The sequence below is a fragment of the Struthio camelus genome, chromosome 26, assembly GCF_040807025.1.
Source record: "Struthio camelus isolate bStrCam1 chromosome 26, bStrCam1.hap1, whole genome shotgun sequence".
NCBI classification, from domain to species: domain Eukaryota; kingdom Metazoa; phylum Chordata; class Aves; order Struthioniformes; family Struthionidae; genus Struthio; species Struthio camelus.
The window spans coordinates 3025780-3041548 of record NC_090967.1 but is presented as its reverse complement, the minus strand read 5'-3'; the positions used below and the strand labels follow the sequence as shown (position 1 = coordinate 3041548).

Below are 15769 nucleotides of genomic sequence, written 5' to 3'. Positions count from 1 at the left end.
TTACTGCTATCCTTCTAGCAAAGGACAAAAAGTTCCTCTGGAATAGTCGGCATTCAGACACTATGATAAAACAAGTAGTGAAAGCTGTTGAAAGTCAAAAAGCAGCTTTTAACTTACCTGTAACTTCTGATACTTTGTTAACTTGAGTCATTTCTATTGCTAGGTTCCTGTATTGCTGCTAAAGGGCTTTATTCTAATCTTCCAAGAGGAAGTTATTTTCCTCCCTGTTCTTTTGAAAGCAGGATGCCTATCACTGTGCACGTGCATGTGAATGACTTCAGCCCTTCCTTTTCAGCATGAGTTGGAAAGGTAGATGGCAGAGTTTGGGACCGCGTGGCAGAAAGTGGAGAGCGTTTATACTAGTGACAACAGTTTCTGTGCTCTTGTCAAGATAAGCTTTAGAAGATGAGCTTCAATTGATTCGCCAGCTGTAAACAATCCCTTAAATCGGTTACTTAAGCATGTCCATACTAGTTCCATAGGGTGGACCATCACTCCCCAAAAGCTCTGCTGTGGAGCTGTGGTCCGAAGAGACCTACAGCATGGCCAGAGTGTGTCCTTTGTCCTCTGGGGCTTTAGAGGGGCTCCATCTTCCACATTTTTTTGCATATGTTTTCATATCCATTGGTCAGCCAGCCGCAAGCCAGAACAGAAGCATTTTGAAAGCACCAGCCTAGGATGACAGCTTTAGCTTTTCAGAGATTATTGCCATGGGTTTGTCTCTCTTTCATGTTTGTGATTGATCATAAGCAATAAACATATGCTATGAAAATAGAACATGCTGCAGTTTAATTTTGAGCCCATGGCATATTAAAAAAAACTTAGATGCCTGGCACACACCCCAGTTCTTGATTTTGCTGCCTTGTTTTGGTGTCCTTGCTGAGCCAGCAGCATGAAAACACAATGGGTTTCATCCTGTAGAGCTCCAGGCTCTACCTGGGAGGTTTCTGAATATGTGAGCAAACCTTTCTTTTTTTCTTCTAAAATACACCTTTCTTTCAGTATAAAATGTGCAAGCTTTTCCTGGATGACTGCTGTCATTGTTTCAGGAGACTCATGGCAATATAGAGCTTTTATTCATTTCTTAGAAACCCATGTGGATAAACAGCTCATAGTTTATTCCTGAGTCAGGTGGTAGTTGGGAATTCCTGCGAGAGCTTCCATTAATATCCCTGTAATACCCCTCATACCCCTCGTTAGTGTCATTGTTGATCACCTAATTGCTAAGGAAATACGTGCCCTGGCTGTAGTACTGGTCCCAGCTGAGGATCTCACCTTTCTGGTGAGGGGCTGCAACATCACTCATGAAGCATGGAGCAGAGCCCAGTAAATAAGGTCAGTCAGACTTATTAATCTGCATGCCAGAGTGGAAAGGGATGGAGGTTGCAGGCAGGAAGGGGAGCCAGCAGCAAAATCAGGGGAGTGAGGAGGCAGTGGCAAGGGGGAAGAGAAGGGTGAGCAGGCAGGGTGGAGGAGAAGACAGTGAAAGTTTCTCCAAAGAAACTACGTATGGGGTTTCAGAGTTTGGTCTTTCGTGAGCCCCCTGCTTGCAAGGGTTCTGTCTCGCTCTCTTCCTTTTCTTTGAAAGCAAACGCACTTGCTCCTACTTCAATAAACGAACTAGTTTGTGAGAGACATCAAAACACTCAGGGGTAAATTCCTTCTCAGCACTTCTTCTCTACTCATCTGTAAAAGAGAAAATGGAACAGAGGCATTGCAGGCCTAGTGGTGATTACTGAGAGGGTGTGTGTGCTCAGATATTCCTCTGTTCATAGTCCTATAAATATCTGTGTAAGGTAAGCTACCTAATGGAGTTGTGTGAGAAGAGAAATGTCAAGTTGGAGTTCTGAGTGTTTCATGTTCCTGTTTTGATTTTGTTCTATGCAGTTGAGCAGTGGTGTTGCCTTTGTAGAGTAGGTTTTTTTTAATTAGCAAAGAGTTTGTCAGCTCAAGTAAGACTTGTTTTCTTGCTGCTACCACAAGAAATACTGAGCTTCAAGTGAAGATTGTAGTCTTTCAGTGGGCCGTGGGCATTGGCATCAATAAATGGGAACCTAATCCACAAGCTTTATACTAGAATCCTCTATACTTCTTTGCTCACTCCGTTGAATTAGGCAGATAATACTACACATACTCAGTTCCTCTTAGTCCTAATGCAGTGATTATCCTTTAATACTCCAAAGAATATTTCATTTATAGGGCTTTTGCATGAGTAATAAAAGGACTTTGTCAATAAAGGCCTGAGAATAGTTTGTAAAATCCAGTCTAGCTACGTACCTGCCACCAGCCAAAGAATTGTAAGTGATGACTTTCCGTATCAAACGTATACTCTGTAGTGGCTGCAGCACGGCTTTCTGTAGTGTCTTTCAGTACAGGGTTTTGATGAGAGTGGACCTTAAACTCTTCTTTAATTTTACTCCAAAGAAAATTTAACCTAAATTACTGATTGTACATTACTTTTCCTTCTCCTTTACAGAACGTGGCTATGATCCCTATAATCCAGAGCTTCCGAGGCCCTCGCTGCAAGTGGAGAACGGTGGCTTGGCTGACGTTACAGACATGACGCCCGGCATTCTGGAGCTGGAGTTGGTCAACAAAGCCATTGAGGCAGTCAAAAATGAAGTTGAGAGAGAACAGAAAAAGTATGAGGAGCTGTTAGAAACAACAAAGGAATTTGGCACTTCGGAAGCCTCTTCGCTTATTTCCCAAACACCCATGTCAGCTGCTGTGACAGAAACTGATGCTTTCATTTCCTTAGAGTATAATCCAGGTAGCTACAATTTAAATAATAGCCCAGACTACAACCCTACTCCTCTAGCTGCTGCTAGCCAATCAAGTAAATACACTTTGGATACTTCCCGATCTAAAGGTAGCTCATTGGAATACGTTCCCAAGGCTGTAGCACAGACTAAAAAATACAGTTGCACTGTCACTAACAATAAATATGTGATCGATGACTCCAAGCCTTCTACAGACCTGGAATATGACCCGCTTTCAAATTACTCAGCCAGACTCTTGAGCAAAGCCACAACAAAGGAGCCAAAGGGGTCTAAAAGGAGTAGGGTGCCTAGTTATGAAGAATGTTACTCTCCTTCACCAAAGAAGCTCTGTGAAGAACCCGATGACTATGAAGTGTATGCCAGGTTCTCTTCCTCTGAAGATGAGGCCGACGCGGAATATAAGCCGACTTCTGTTAGTTCACAATCAAAAGTTGATTCTGAAAGTGAATCAAATGATGGGTTATCCAACAAAGAGCAGAGCACCAAACTGGATGACTTAGCTTCCCAGGCTATCAAAGAAATGACAGTGCAATATGACATGGAAGACCGTCCAAGTTCACAGAAAAATCTTGCTAAAAACGTATCAGAAAAGAATGCAAAAGCAGCAAAAATATGTTCTGGCAAGAATGACCAGGATTTTGAAGATAAAAACAAAGACTCGAAAGACAAAACAAAAAAGAAGAAATCAGATCTTAGTAAAACGCCTAGCCTCTATGAGGTTGGTAAGAAAGAGAAAAGTAAAAATACAGAAAAAGATAAAATGCTCAAGAAAGAAGAAAAGGTAAAAAAAAACGAGGAGAAAAACTGTAAAGAGAAAAGTAGCAAAGTCAAAACTGATGGGAATGTAAAAAAACCTGAAAAGCCAAAGTCGGAAAAAGTGGATGGGCTTAAGAAAGAAAGATCCAAGTCCCCTGGCAGCAGTTCAGGGAAAAATAAGAATGAGGGTATCATCAAAAGCTCTAGCACAGAGAAGCTGGGGAGCAGCAAGAAAGACTCCAAAGTAAAAACAGCTGACTTGAAAAATGGCAAGGAAACCTCTGGTCGTAAAAACAAAGACAAAGGGACCAAGGCTCCAGCACTGGAACGAAAGAAAGAAAAGATCAGTTCTAAAGAAAAAGGGGATCCAAAGAAGGGTCGGAAGCAACGGAGCTTGAGTCATGTTGACCTGTTTGGAGATGAGAGCGGGGATGATGATGACAAAGGCCAACCTTTGCCGTCTGCGTTGCTTGATGTGAGCTCGGACTCAGATGGTGGTGACTGTTGTTCGGACTCTCAGAGTGAAAATGAAGAGACAAAGAGTGTGAAGCGCTCTAAATTGTCAAAGTCATCTTCCTCTTCTTCAACGTCTGATGACATTGATTATTCCATACTTGAGAAAGACTTGGACTTTGAGTCAGATCCAATGGAAGAGTGCCTCAGGATTTTTAATGAATCTACAGATGTGAAAACTGAAGACAAGGGAAGGCTGAGGAAACAGGTAATGCTTGTTCTGCTTTGTTATTTCTCTCAAAGCGAAGCGCTGAAAGGATCCTGGTTTAGTTTAGTGGTATTGCTTATTTCAAATAGCTGGAGAAAGCTACGGAGGGAGACTTCACGTATTGGAAGAATCCCATCCCTGTCCTGACTGAGTTTGCACCTGACTGTACCTGCTGGGTTGACAGGAACAGTAGACAGCAGGGTAGGAGAGAAGTCAGTTACTGCTTCTCTTTTCTACTATGTCAACTCAGAACCTGAGCTGCAAGAAAGTGCCTTCTCCTGCCACCAGCTGAAAGCTGCTGTGAGATGTAAGGGTTTAATCACCTTCAGTGTGGGAGGCCTTTGCCTTTCAGGGTTATCAGTTACTTCTGTCTCCATCTGGTCTAAGAACTGTGGTTGCCTGGATTGCTGCAGAAAGGGCTTCAAAGTGTATTTCATGGGGCTTTCAGAGCTAATCTGGGTTCGTTAATCCAGGCAATGCCTCCTTGTTGCAACATAGTTTAGGGAGCTCAGTAGCAGGTAGAACCAGGAGAATGTTTTGATGCAATTAAGCCGGGGTAGTTGGCACTGATAGAGATGAATTATAGACAAAGGTGAAATCGAGGCAAGCGAGGTTTATCTCTCTAGGCTCCTTGTGTTGATGGAGAAAAACAACCCTTAAGGGCAGGTGGGAATTGAATTCAGTTACTCTGAACTACTATCTGAACAAGCCTCTCCTGCTTCTCTGCGGTAAGGGTATTGCTGCCCTTCGCTAGAGGAGAGGGCAGAATGAGGGAAGCCCTCTGCAGAGGGATGAGGACTAGCTTGACTCCTCTTCGCATGGCGTGAGGGACACATGGAGTCGAAAGAATCCCTGCGGAGGGGTGGCTACTCACTTCCACTGTGTCAGCTCAAGCTGGCCGTTCAAGGCTTACTGGGCAGTTATCTAGTGGACGCTTCAGAGCCTGTCAGAAGTACTGTTTCCCATTCTAAATGCTTACTGCAATTCTTTTGTGAGGATCTCAGTGTAGATGGTGTAATGAAGAAACAGAGGGCAGAACTGCTTTGAAAGGTATCAGGGGTTTTGGAAGAATGAGCTAAAAAGCATCTAGCTAAGGAGGCTTCTACCAGTGACTGAGGTGGTCCCCAGAAGGTGCAAGAGCCTGGAACTGAGCGAAGGGGGGGAAAAAAATAGAAAGTTGTTGCTGGCAGTGATCCTGTAACAGCCCCTGAGACAGGGAAGTCGGAGCAAGCAAAGCTCATCCTTCATCTTCTGACACATGAGTTCGACTGAGCAACAAGAGCAAACCTTCAATTCCGGGAGTAACTGCCCGTAAATGGACAGGATTGTTTGACTTGCTGTCAACACACTCAGGTTTTCTGGTTGGGATGATTTTGCTTGCATACAGAGGGGGTGTTTTGAGGAATTAGACTGGAAGCAACTGTAAAAAAGAAAAAAGTGACAGGTTTGGCTGCGTTGAGAAAACATCCCAAACCTGTCACTAGTGTTATCTGTTTGGCAGTTTGGACTGCAGTGTGGAGGTGTTGAGGTAGCTGAGTCGGCTCTATTACTCAGGAGGCTTAATGGGACGAGGTGGCAAAATTGGGTTGTCCCCCTGTGAGCTGTGGGACACAAGGTACCAAAGGATGAGTGCTTCTAAGTATCCAGGGAATTATTGAGCATCTTCACCTGCAATTGTATTTCCTCCTGCATCCTGCTGGATATTGCATCCCAAAGATATCAGAGGTGCAGGGACTCCACCAGGGCCTCCAGTGTGTTCCAGTTTAGACACCTTTGCACAGAACTAAACTCTCTTTGGGATTATTAACCTGGAAGAGGGGCGGGATGGTCAAAAACCATGAATGGTCAAGAACCAATTTCTTCTGGTGTGATTTGCTTGTTTAAGATTGAGGTGTTCTTTCTTTGGTGTTTAGTGTAATACCCCGCTAGAAAAGAGTGTTTTATTGTGGGCTTTGGCTATTTCTTCAAATTGTCTAATTTAAGTGAAAATAGTTTAAGGGCACACAATTTATGGTGGGAAATATTTACCAATTTAGAGCCTTTGAAATACGAAATGATTCAAAACGCTCTGAGATCAGAAAGCACTGAACCAAGGGCTGCTGCTCACTTCAAACTGTTCGTTCTGGCATGTAGTGGGAATGGTCAGCAGCCCTGCACGTTTCCCATGGTAAACGGCCTTTGCTCATGCCTTACCTTATATTTTTGCACTAAAATGGAATTTCCCCATTTTGGAAAAGGCAGAACAAACATTTCAGGGGAGAGGTCATGTGAGTGATGGGTGCCAGTGAGTAGTTACCTGCGTGCCCTTTGCTTTTCTGGAGGGAAGAATTGGTCACTGAGCTTTTTTTTTTTGGTTTGTTTATGGAATAATTTTACAGATGCAGTCCATGTGGTCTGATCTCAGTAATGCGCTAACCTGGAGGAAAAGTATATACAAGCAGTACAGTACTTCTCCACTTGGAAGGACGGAGTTTTGAGAGTTTATTAGCGGTATACTTGAATTAACAGACTTATCAAGTTCCTAGAGAGCTAAGTGATTCACAGGTGCTCATCCAGAATGTCTTTGTGGTGAATGCATTTGTAAACAAGCTCTCTTTTAAGTGGAATCTGAGCTCCTCCCAAAATCTGGCCTTCAGCTCTATCTCTGAGTTTCTTAGAGGTTGTCAGTCTTGCCTCCGTTCAGAGCTTTGCCAGTGGCTATGTTGGAAAACTGAAAACAAGATTGAGAGCAGGTAGACCGGAGAGCAGGTGGAATTTTGAGAAATGAACATAGGAAGTGTATTTTGTATAATTGAACAGCCAAGTCAAATTCAAAGAATATTTCAGAGCTCTTTCTTTTTTTCCCCTCCCTCTAGCAACAAGTGTGAGGCGATAGCTCAGAACTAGCTGTAGCTGGAGGGATGCTGTTGTTTTCTCCTGGGTTCCTGGCCATACAAACGTATCACCTGGGTCGTTGTTACTGCAGCCTTTCTGCAGATATGGTTGTGGGTAAAACTGCCGAGAAATGTTTTCCTAAACGTGGAGTAGGGGAATGGTGGTTTAGTGTCAGGCATGTTTTCAGGACCTCCTCTGAAAGCACATTATGTGGGGCAAGAGTGAATCAACACCCACGTTCCTACAGAAAAAAAAAAAATTTTTTTTTTTTGAGTCCCACAAAAGGTAAGGTATGTGTAAGTGGTTGGCAAGGGAAGGTCATTAAAGTCTTTCATGGTAGTTAGGGGAATAGCCCATAATGAATCATGCCAAAACTGCTTAGTGTATAGCTCATGGAAAGGCTGCTTGGGTGGGAACAATAATGCTGCTATTCAGTGGCTTTGCTGGTGGTTTTGGGGTTCAAAACTAGTTTTTTTTTTTTTCCAGTAGTTTAGCAGCTGATTAAAGTTTGTCCTTACCTGCAAGGACTTGCTGTTCTCCTAGAGGGACACTCTTCAGATCTCTTTGTGGAGAGGGATCCTCAAGGCTATTCAATTTTGGAAGCTTGTTTGTTTGTTTTCCAGCTGTCCAAAGAGGAAGGAAGTGAAGAAAAGACAGAAGATACTTTAACTACTCTATTTCCTGGCCAAAAAAGAAGGATCTCTCATCTTGTCAAACAAGGAAATGTAAGTGCGGCTCTCGGGAGCAAAAGTATAGTTTATCTGAAGTTAGGATTTTCTGTCCTGTTGTAACACTGGAGAACAATGTGACCCCAGGTTTAGGCAGTAAAGTATGAACTGTTTGTGCTGGAATCCTTTTATGTCAGATTTCTTTCCTCTTTCTGGTTTCTGAAAAACTTAGTTAAGCATCTGTTACAGTTGGCAACAAAACTCTAATGAACTTGCCTAAAAGCAAGGGGAAGCTGCAGAGGAGTAAATGGATGTTGTACCTTGTAACTCACTGAAACAGCTTGGGGTGCTCATTTTTCTGCAGTATAGCTTCATTATATCACTTAGATAAAAGCTACCTGTATACAAGGTCAGCCTGTGTCTGATGGTGTTCTTTTTTTGTCTTGTGGAACTAAAAGACTGATGTAGCAATTGTTCAGATTTTTAAAACCTCTCCTATGTTTATATCTGTTCTGATTCAACCAATACAGTATCCTGTTTGATACTGTTGTGAAAGTACTTTACATACAGAGAATAATAAAAAAGGCCGTAAAAGCATTCTGATTTTTTTTCCCTCCTATTTCTCCCTGAGATTTTAATTCATGTTTTCACTAAGGGTTTAATGTATTTCGCGCCAGGTGCTGAGCACAGATTAGTCAGTTTTATGTTCCAGCAGGATAACAGTGGAGACTTAAGCACTGATTTGAGCTGGGTAGCCCAAATTAATTGTTCTTCCTTTCCTCTCTGCCTAGAAAAGGTTTCTTTGCTTTTAATAATTTGAAGCCCTGAGGTCAATACTTGCTTTTTATTTAACTACATATCTTCAGCCAGTTTGTGTGTTTCGATAAGGACCCTTTCTTGCAAAGCGAAGAGATAAGAGCCTGAAGCAAATGGGTTGGAAATTCATTAACTCAAATATTTATTGTAAATAGGTGCCTTTTAGACGCGTACAAATCTTTACATACGTTTTCTTAATGTGACAGCTGATCCCAAAATGCTTTCCAAAGATGTGAGCCCCAGTGCAGTCATTGTACGGACAAACAGAAAGCGGTCTGGTGTGCTGAGCAACAGCTGGTGCTTGCGCACGCCAGAGCGTTTGTTCCCTGGAGAATCCCAGCTGGGCTCTGCTGCTGTTGCCAACTCTGTTCAGGAGGTGCCGTAAGACCTGAACTACTGCTTTTACATGCAAAGTTAAGGCTCGTGGTTTGCCACGTTACCTCCAAGACAAGGGTATTTTCTCATTCTTTGTAGTGCAAGACTTGAACAACTGGAAGGGAAGGGAGCTGAGTTTTAGTTTAATTTTCAAGGAGGAATAGTGGGCTGAAGGAATGGAAGGTGAGGCAGCAAATGAACGTCCTTTCCTGCTTGGAAGTCTGTAATTATTGTTTAATGGTTGACTGCACTCAGTTTGGTTTCCAGAAGGTGGTGTCAGCATCAGAGACCAGGAATGCAGGAGGTGCCGGCTTGCCCACAATTTGCTGTCTTAGAAACGCCGTGTTACAGATGGGCTGTGTGAGTGTGTTGTGCTCCAAAGGTGTTCTGGGAGGGAAGGCCTCTTTCTGAGATTTCAAAGGACATTAAGCGGTGCAGGGAAGTTTGTACTACTACTGCTTCTCTTGTACTTCTGCTATTAGAAAACTTCTCTGTTTGCTGACTTCGTTTCTGGCACCTTTCCTGCAACCTAAATTTGAACATCAAAGAAAATGCGTGTGTAACTTGTTGTGTCAGTAATGGCTGAAGCAATGAAATGCTTCCAGAAGTAGGCAGGGGCAGAGCCTGTTTAAAATGCAGAGCTCAGTTTATATAATGGCTTGTGCTCTAATCCCATGAATACGTGTATTTGAGGCTTTTAAATAGGTATATAAGCTAGAGAGCAGGGAAACAAGGCTGGTGAGAGGTGGGGAACTGCTTTAATAGGAGGATAGATGGCACAGGCTCTTAAGCAGGAGGAAGACATTGAAGGAGAGAGGGAATGGAGGCAATCTGTTAAATTCTGCATCATGTAGCATAGGTGAATGGAGAATGGTTGTTCATTTTTTTCATTGCTGCATAAACTGGAGAAGCACGCAATGAAATTCAGGAGCAGAGAGCCAGATTCATTGTCTAGTGCAAGATGCTGTAGAAGCTGAGAGTTTTGACAGAGTCCCAGAGGTGACTGGACACATTGATGGAGAACAGGCGCCTTGGCCGTTAAACACAGCAGTATTTTAAACATAGCAGTTCAAATACAGCCTTCGATTTAAGAAGATCCCAGCGTGCTGGGGAGGCCTTGCCAGAGGCCGAGCAATTAACGTCACTGGTTTTGGTGGGCAACTCCAAGCATTTTATTCTGGAAGACAGTTGGGATCTGCTCTCTCAAAAACCTGTATCTGCTAACAGAGTGGTTGAGGAAAAGAGACCTTTTCCGGGTGAATGAAAGCCGAAGGGTGAGGGCTTGAGCGAGTGGACGCGGTGGCTCTAGAATCCTTTGTGTCTGTGCAGGCAGAGGTCCCGAGCAAGCCCGTAGTCCGGCCGTACCGTCCCCCCACTGCTCAGGAGGTGTGTTACCAGAGGATCCAGCTGGCTCAGCAGCAGGCGGCACAGCTGGCTGTGGCCGTTCAAAAGGCCTCTCTTTCTTTGCCAGGAGAAAAGAAGAGGATTGCTCATGTGCCAAATGTAGCCCTTGCCGCAGCAGCCAAACAAAGTAAGCCACCAGTGTGGTATGTAACCGCTGTCCTGTCCTGTCCTCCCCCCTGTTAAAAAGACACTGCCTTCTGTTTGAATTTCTCCAAGTTCCAGATGCGAAACTAATGGGAGATGTGTAGCATTGGCCGTGATTTGAATCCTTGCCTAATGGGACCAGTGGCAGGTCTTTCCCCGGCCTGAGAAATCCCATCACTTTCTGAAAAGGAACAGACTAGAAGTACAGCCCTGTTCCCTCTTGGCAATTTAGGTGGGTCTGTCTCACCCAGCCTCGCTTACCTCGCTCTATTCCTTTCCTGTTTCTTCTGTTTGGGGAGTGTTTGCTCCTCGTTTGGTCTTCCATTCATGCCTTTGAGGAGGTGTCATGAACAGGGGGGAAGCGCTAATTTATGCTCATCAGTGTCCCTTTGTAGTTGGAAGGGCTCAGAGCTGACGTGATGGGCAGCTAATGGGTTGTAGCTAGCAGCGTTAGCTCTTTAAGCTGGGCTAACTCAGTTATCCCAAATCAAAAAACAAAACAAACAAACAAAAAAATCCCCCACGTTTCCTGGCAGGGGGTTCCTTCATCCTTTCCTGCAAGATGGTAAAATCACTGAGTTCATATCCCTTTGGGGAGTGACAGGCTCCCATTCCAAAATCACAGCTTGCAGCACGGGTCTTTCATATTAAGATCAGTCTGACAACCTGGAGTGAGCCATGTGATAGGATTTCTACTTAAATATGTTTTCTGTTCCTTGCAGGCCCTGTGGGTGGTAAGAAGATCGTTCCTGGCAGGAATGTCGCACCTTCCAATGACTCTGAAGCACCCGCCCTTTCTCTGAAGGCTTGCACCTTAGCTGGGATGGCTTCAAAGACCACCAGCACCACCATGCCGAAGAGGGTAGCACATGTTCCCTCCTTACAGGTAAAAGAAAATTGAAATCTGTCTTGGCAGCCTCTTTTTTTCTGGTGGTATGTTTAACCATGCTGCTGCAAACTTGGCACTCTCTGAACAGTGATGTTTGATTAGGTCGATTAAGTGGGTTTCTCTCTTCCTGTAGTTTTGCTAGATAGCACTGCATAAAAAAATTAAGCACTTGAGGGGTAGGAGATTAAAAAGATAGAAATATTTAAATGCAGCTCTTATCTTGTTGAATATTGATCTGCCTTTTTTAGTTTGAGTGTTCTGTTGTGCTATCTGGCTAGGTTTGTAGCTGTTTTTCTCTCTCCCGTTGGAATGGAATGGTTGGATTAATGTCCTCCCCGTTAACTATATAGTTAAAGTGTGATCACTTTAACTTCATGCTGTAGTTAATATTTGGGAAAAAAAATCTTCTCTTTTGAATACCTGCCCGCCCTTTGGCTTCTTCTATTACTAGTTCCTCAGCAAAGAGATCTCTCCTTTCCCCATGAGTGGTGGGGCAAATTGTGTGATTTGGGAGATAAATTGATGCTAAATGGAAAACTGCAGTGGTAGATCATAACTCAGCCCAACATGCGGTTCTTGTACATCAATAATTGCTTAGAAGAATGTGTTTATCAATTTAAAGGTGAAAATCCTTTCAGGAGCATCATGACTGGCATAAAGGAAAGCGATGCAGTGAAGTTGCAGGAATCCCACTGAAAGTGTGCTGATTTAGCAGGCTGTGAGCCTGGCAGAAGTGGGCCTGCCGTTCTCACTTTTTTACAGTTAGGGTACGGAAAAGAAACCAGTGTCTGTCATGCAGGTAGCTGGTGTCACGTGTTCATGTCTCCGATCAACAGTGTGGTGCTTGGCACCATGCTAATCTTGACCCTCTTAATGTAAATGTAATCATTTGCGAGGTCTGGGATGTTTGCATATGTAAATATAGTGTATGACTAATGCCACTGGAGCTAATTGACTGCTCTGAGTTGTATAATAAAACATAACTATTTTCTGAAGTAGTGAAAATACTGAAGGGGGCACAGAAGTTTCAGGTGGTGTTTTTGGGATTGAAGGTGATGCACATTATGTTTAGCTTTGAGCAGATTTTCAGAAAGGAAATCATACCACTATTCATAACTTATCAGGACATGTGACAGTCTCAAAGCAACGTACTTCTCAAAGCCCAAATAATCTTTCTCCCTCTCTCTTCGCTAGAGCGCCAGTTTACAGAGGCCGGTTATTCCCACAGAATTTGGTGCCAAAGTCCCAACAAACATCCGTCAAAGGTATCTCAATCTCTTCATTGATGAGTGCCTGAAATTCTGCTCCTCCTCCCAGGAAGCATTTGACAAGGTTTGTGCCGATGCTTACTTCTCATGAATAAAATCTGGAGTAAAGAATAATATCCTTGAGACAGTCTGAATCTGTGGCACAACGACAAAACTCTGCTATTTGCATATAATTCTGTAGAGGAGCCAGGCATTAAATAATTCCATTCCGGACAACATAAAACGTAATTCCAGTGGAGCTTCAAAGTAGGAATTCCCATCTTTCTCTTCATGAGGAGACTTAGTGGGATGTGCACTATGGTCAGCCTGGAAAAAAAACCCTTTTGCTCTGGTTTCAGTCTGAGACTTGTACAGTGGCAAACTCTTCCTGGAATTTAAGCATTCAATAAAGATAAACGGATGTAATTGGTAAAACTTGTTGCTTAGGAGCTTCTGGGCTTTTAAGGAGCCTTCTAGCAGTAGGGAATATTATGGTAGGATTTCCAAAAGGAGAATTGAAAACAATGCATTCTGCTGAAAACTCCTGGCCATTGGTGTTAGTTGGGTAAATATGGGGCAGCATGTGCCATGAGGATTTCTTTTGTGGGAATTCCCCTTCACCGCTCCCTGGGAAATGTTCCTGTTGCACCCAAGGAGCAGCTGTTTGCCCTCATTTCTGTCTGGAAAACTTCCTTTTCTTGTCCAGTTCAGACCTTTGCCTTGCACTACCACTGAAGTAAGGGAACAGCTTTTCCCCGGAGTTTCAGGAGCTGCTTTGTTAATCTGTTAGGGAAAGTTTCACGTGAAAATGCTTCTTCCAAACCTTAGTTTAATACTTTTTTCTCTCCTTTCTCTGGCTTGCCTAAACAGGCCTAAAACCCAGTATATCTTTGTGCCATACTGCAGTTTATTACTTGATCCCTTGACAGGACAATTGTATTGCTGTCATGCTTGGATTCTTTCTTCCAGAAACAATAGTGCAACAAGTATATAGTAATGAATTGCGTTTTTTGCAGGCTCTGTCAGAAGAGAAGGTGGCTTACGAACGTAGCACCAGTCGGAATATCTACCTGAATGTGGCGGTGAACACCTTAAAGAAGCTCAGAAGCTTAGTGCCCAATTCCCCGTCCAGTACGAACAGTACGTACCACATTTGTGGTTTAATAATCAGAGCCCCGCTTGGATTAGAAGGCTCGGAGAGAAACTTGTTGAAAAGACAGACCCATTTCTCAGAAGCATTATGCTGAAAGGCAAACAACTCCAGTTAGCTTTTTATAGTCTGGCAAGCTTTAATGGGCCTTCAAGAGGCAAGTCCTGCAATGCTTTGTTGGCTGTCTGAACCTAAATGGAGATAATGCCACATGGATTTTTTTTTTAGCACAAGTTCTTTAAAATGAAAAGCCCAGCTAATGGAGTAACTTTCACATGATGCCTTCAAAGTGATAGACTCGTCCATCACCGCAGAAATCTGTTACACACATTAAGCTTCAAGAGAGAAACGAAGAGGGTTAAGACATTTCATTATTGGCTCTCGAGAGGGTACATTAAACAATCAATTTGTGCTGTTCTTGTGAATTTTTTTTTCCTGGTCTCTTCCCTTTTCTCCTCTCTGTCTTCATTACCTTCACGGCCATTAGTCAGAGCGGCTGAACTTGGGAGGCTGGCCTTTAGGAGAAGGCTGCCAGTTAATGATTAGTAAAAAGCACCTATCTGCTATTATCTGATGTGTTGAGCATATTCCAGAGCTCTGAAGCCTTTCTAAAGGAAGCTGAAAGATTCAGCGTGGGAGTCTGGTCTGCAGGGACTTAACAGCAAAGCTGCCCACTGTGCAAGGGTAACTCCACCACACAGCCCCACAGCCAGCTATTTAACTTTGCCCATGACTGAGTTGAGTTGCTCTGTGCTCGGCTGTCTCTTGCTTTATCCAGGAGGGGGACTTGGTGCGTGGAGTAAGCAGGCAGAGCTACAGGAGTGTTCTGGGGAACTGTGCACATGTCCTTATCTGCTTGTAGAAAAGTTACTGTGGGCTGACAGTGCAAACAGCAAAGTCCCCATAATACTGGAGTGAAATGTAGTAGGAACGGGCCACCACCACCTGACATGCAGCAGTTTTGGGGGCAGACCAAGAATTCAGGAGTCTAAATTTAACCCTCCTTTTGTCTGTTTTCAGTGCCCCAAGCTTTAGGATGGATGTCTCTTACTTTTCCAAGATTGCACCTGATCTCTGTCCTGTTTTATGTCTCCTCTCTTCCTGCTGCAGAGACAAGTAACAAGAAAGTGGTGTCCCATGAAGCTGTGCTAGGAGGGAAGCTTGCCGCGAAGACAAGCTTTACTCTAAACCGATCGGGGAGCTTGAGAGCAGAGGACTTAACAGGTAAAGCGCTGCCCCTGTGATGCCATAACCTGTACGTTATAGCTGCAGGTATAACACCATGACTGGGGAGAGCAGGATCTTGCCAATGCATGAAGTGATACGATTTGTCTTTGGGCCAGTGTTATGAGTTCTTATGTAACTGCAGTGTGATGCTGCAGACTCTCTTGGTAGAGAAAGTGAGATGCTACTCTGATTAGTGCCTTCTTTATTTCCCTGCTTTAGGCTGTGAGTTCATTGATGTAGTCTGTGTTGCTTTGATGTAGCATCAACAGCCGAGCAGAACCGCTTCTTGTGTTTTGGACACTACTGACTTCTGGACGTTTTTTCTGCATGGATTTTATTTTGGCTTTCCTGCCCTAGGGGTGTACTTTACATTGTGCCTGTGAGATTAAAGGCAAACTTACTAATATCTCCATCTGTTCTGCAGGGCTCGTTTTCACATTTACGAATGTCGTAGTAAGGTCATATCGTAGCCAAAGGATTGTGCCACAAGCGTTATCTATGTTGGGTCGAATCAGTTACGAGCGTTTTGGTTGCCAAGAGATGTAGGCAAATTGTTGGGGAGATCAGAAGAGACAGGGCTGCTATAGAGCAGGAGGAATTGACATGAAGAAAGCTTGAAAGAGCCTGTATAGCTCAGCTAAGCAACATCAAAGGGTACATGGCGATATTGGAAGGGTTTAACGTAAGGGCTAGAGCAGAGATATTGAGCAGGGTATAA

General features: G+C 43.6%; 1 protein-coding gene across 3 annotated transcripts in view; it reads left to right on the top strand.

Moving 5' to 3' along the window:
- Window positions 1–15769, top strand: part of REXO1 (RNA exonuclease 1 homolog) — a 45096-nt gene that overhangs the window by 12820 nt on the left and 16507 nt on the right. For all 3 annotated transcript variants that reach the window (XM_068919747.1, XM_068919746.1, XM_009685111.2), the window contains exons 2-8: window positions 2477–4257; window positions 7755–7856; window positions 10320–10521; window positions 11261–11424; window positions 12622–12759; window positions 13691–13814; window positions 14935–15048. In XM_068919747.1, the coding sequence (XP_068775848.1) occupies window positions 2477–4257; window positions 7755–7856; window positions 10320–10521; window positions 11261–11424; window positions 12622–12759; window positions 13691–13814; window positions 14935–15048 (2625 nt within the window). The remainder of the gene's footprint in view (window positions 1–2476; window positions 4258–7754; window positions 7857–10319; window positions 10522–11260; window positions 11425–12621; window positions 12760–13690; window positions 13815–14934; window positions 15049–15769) is intronic.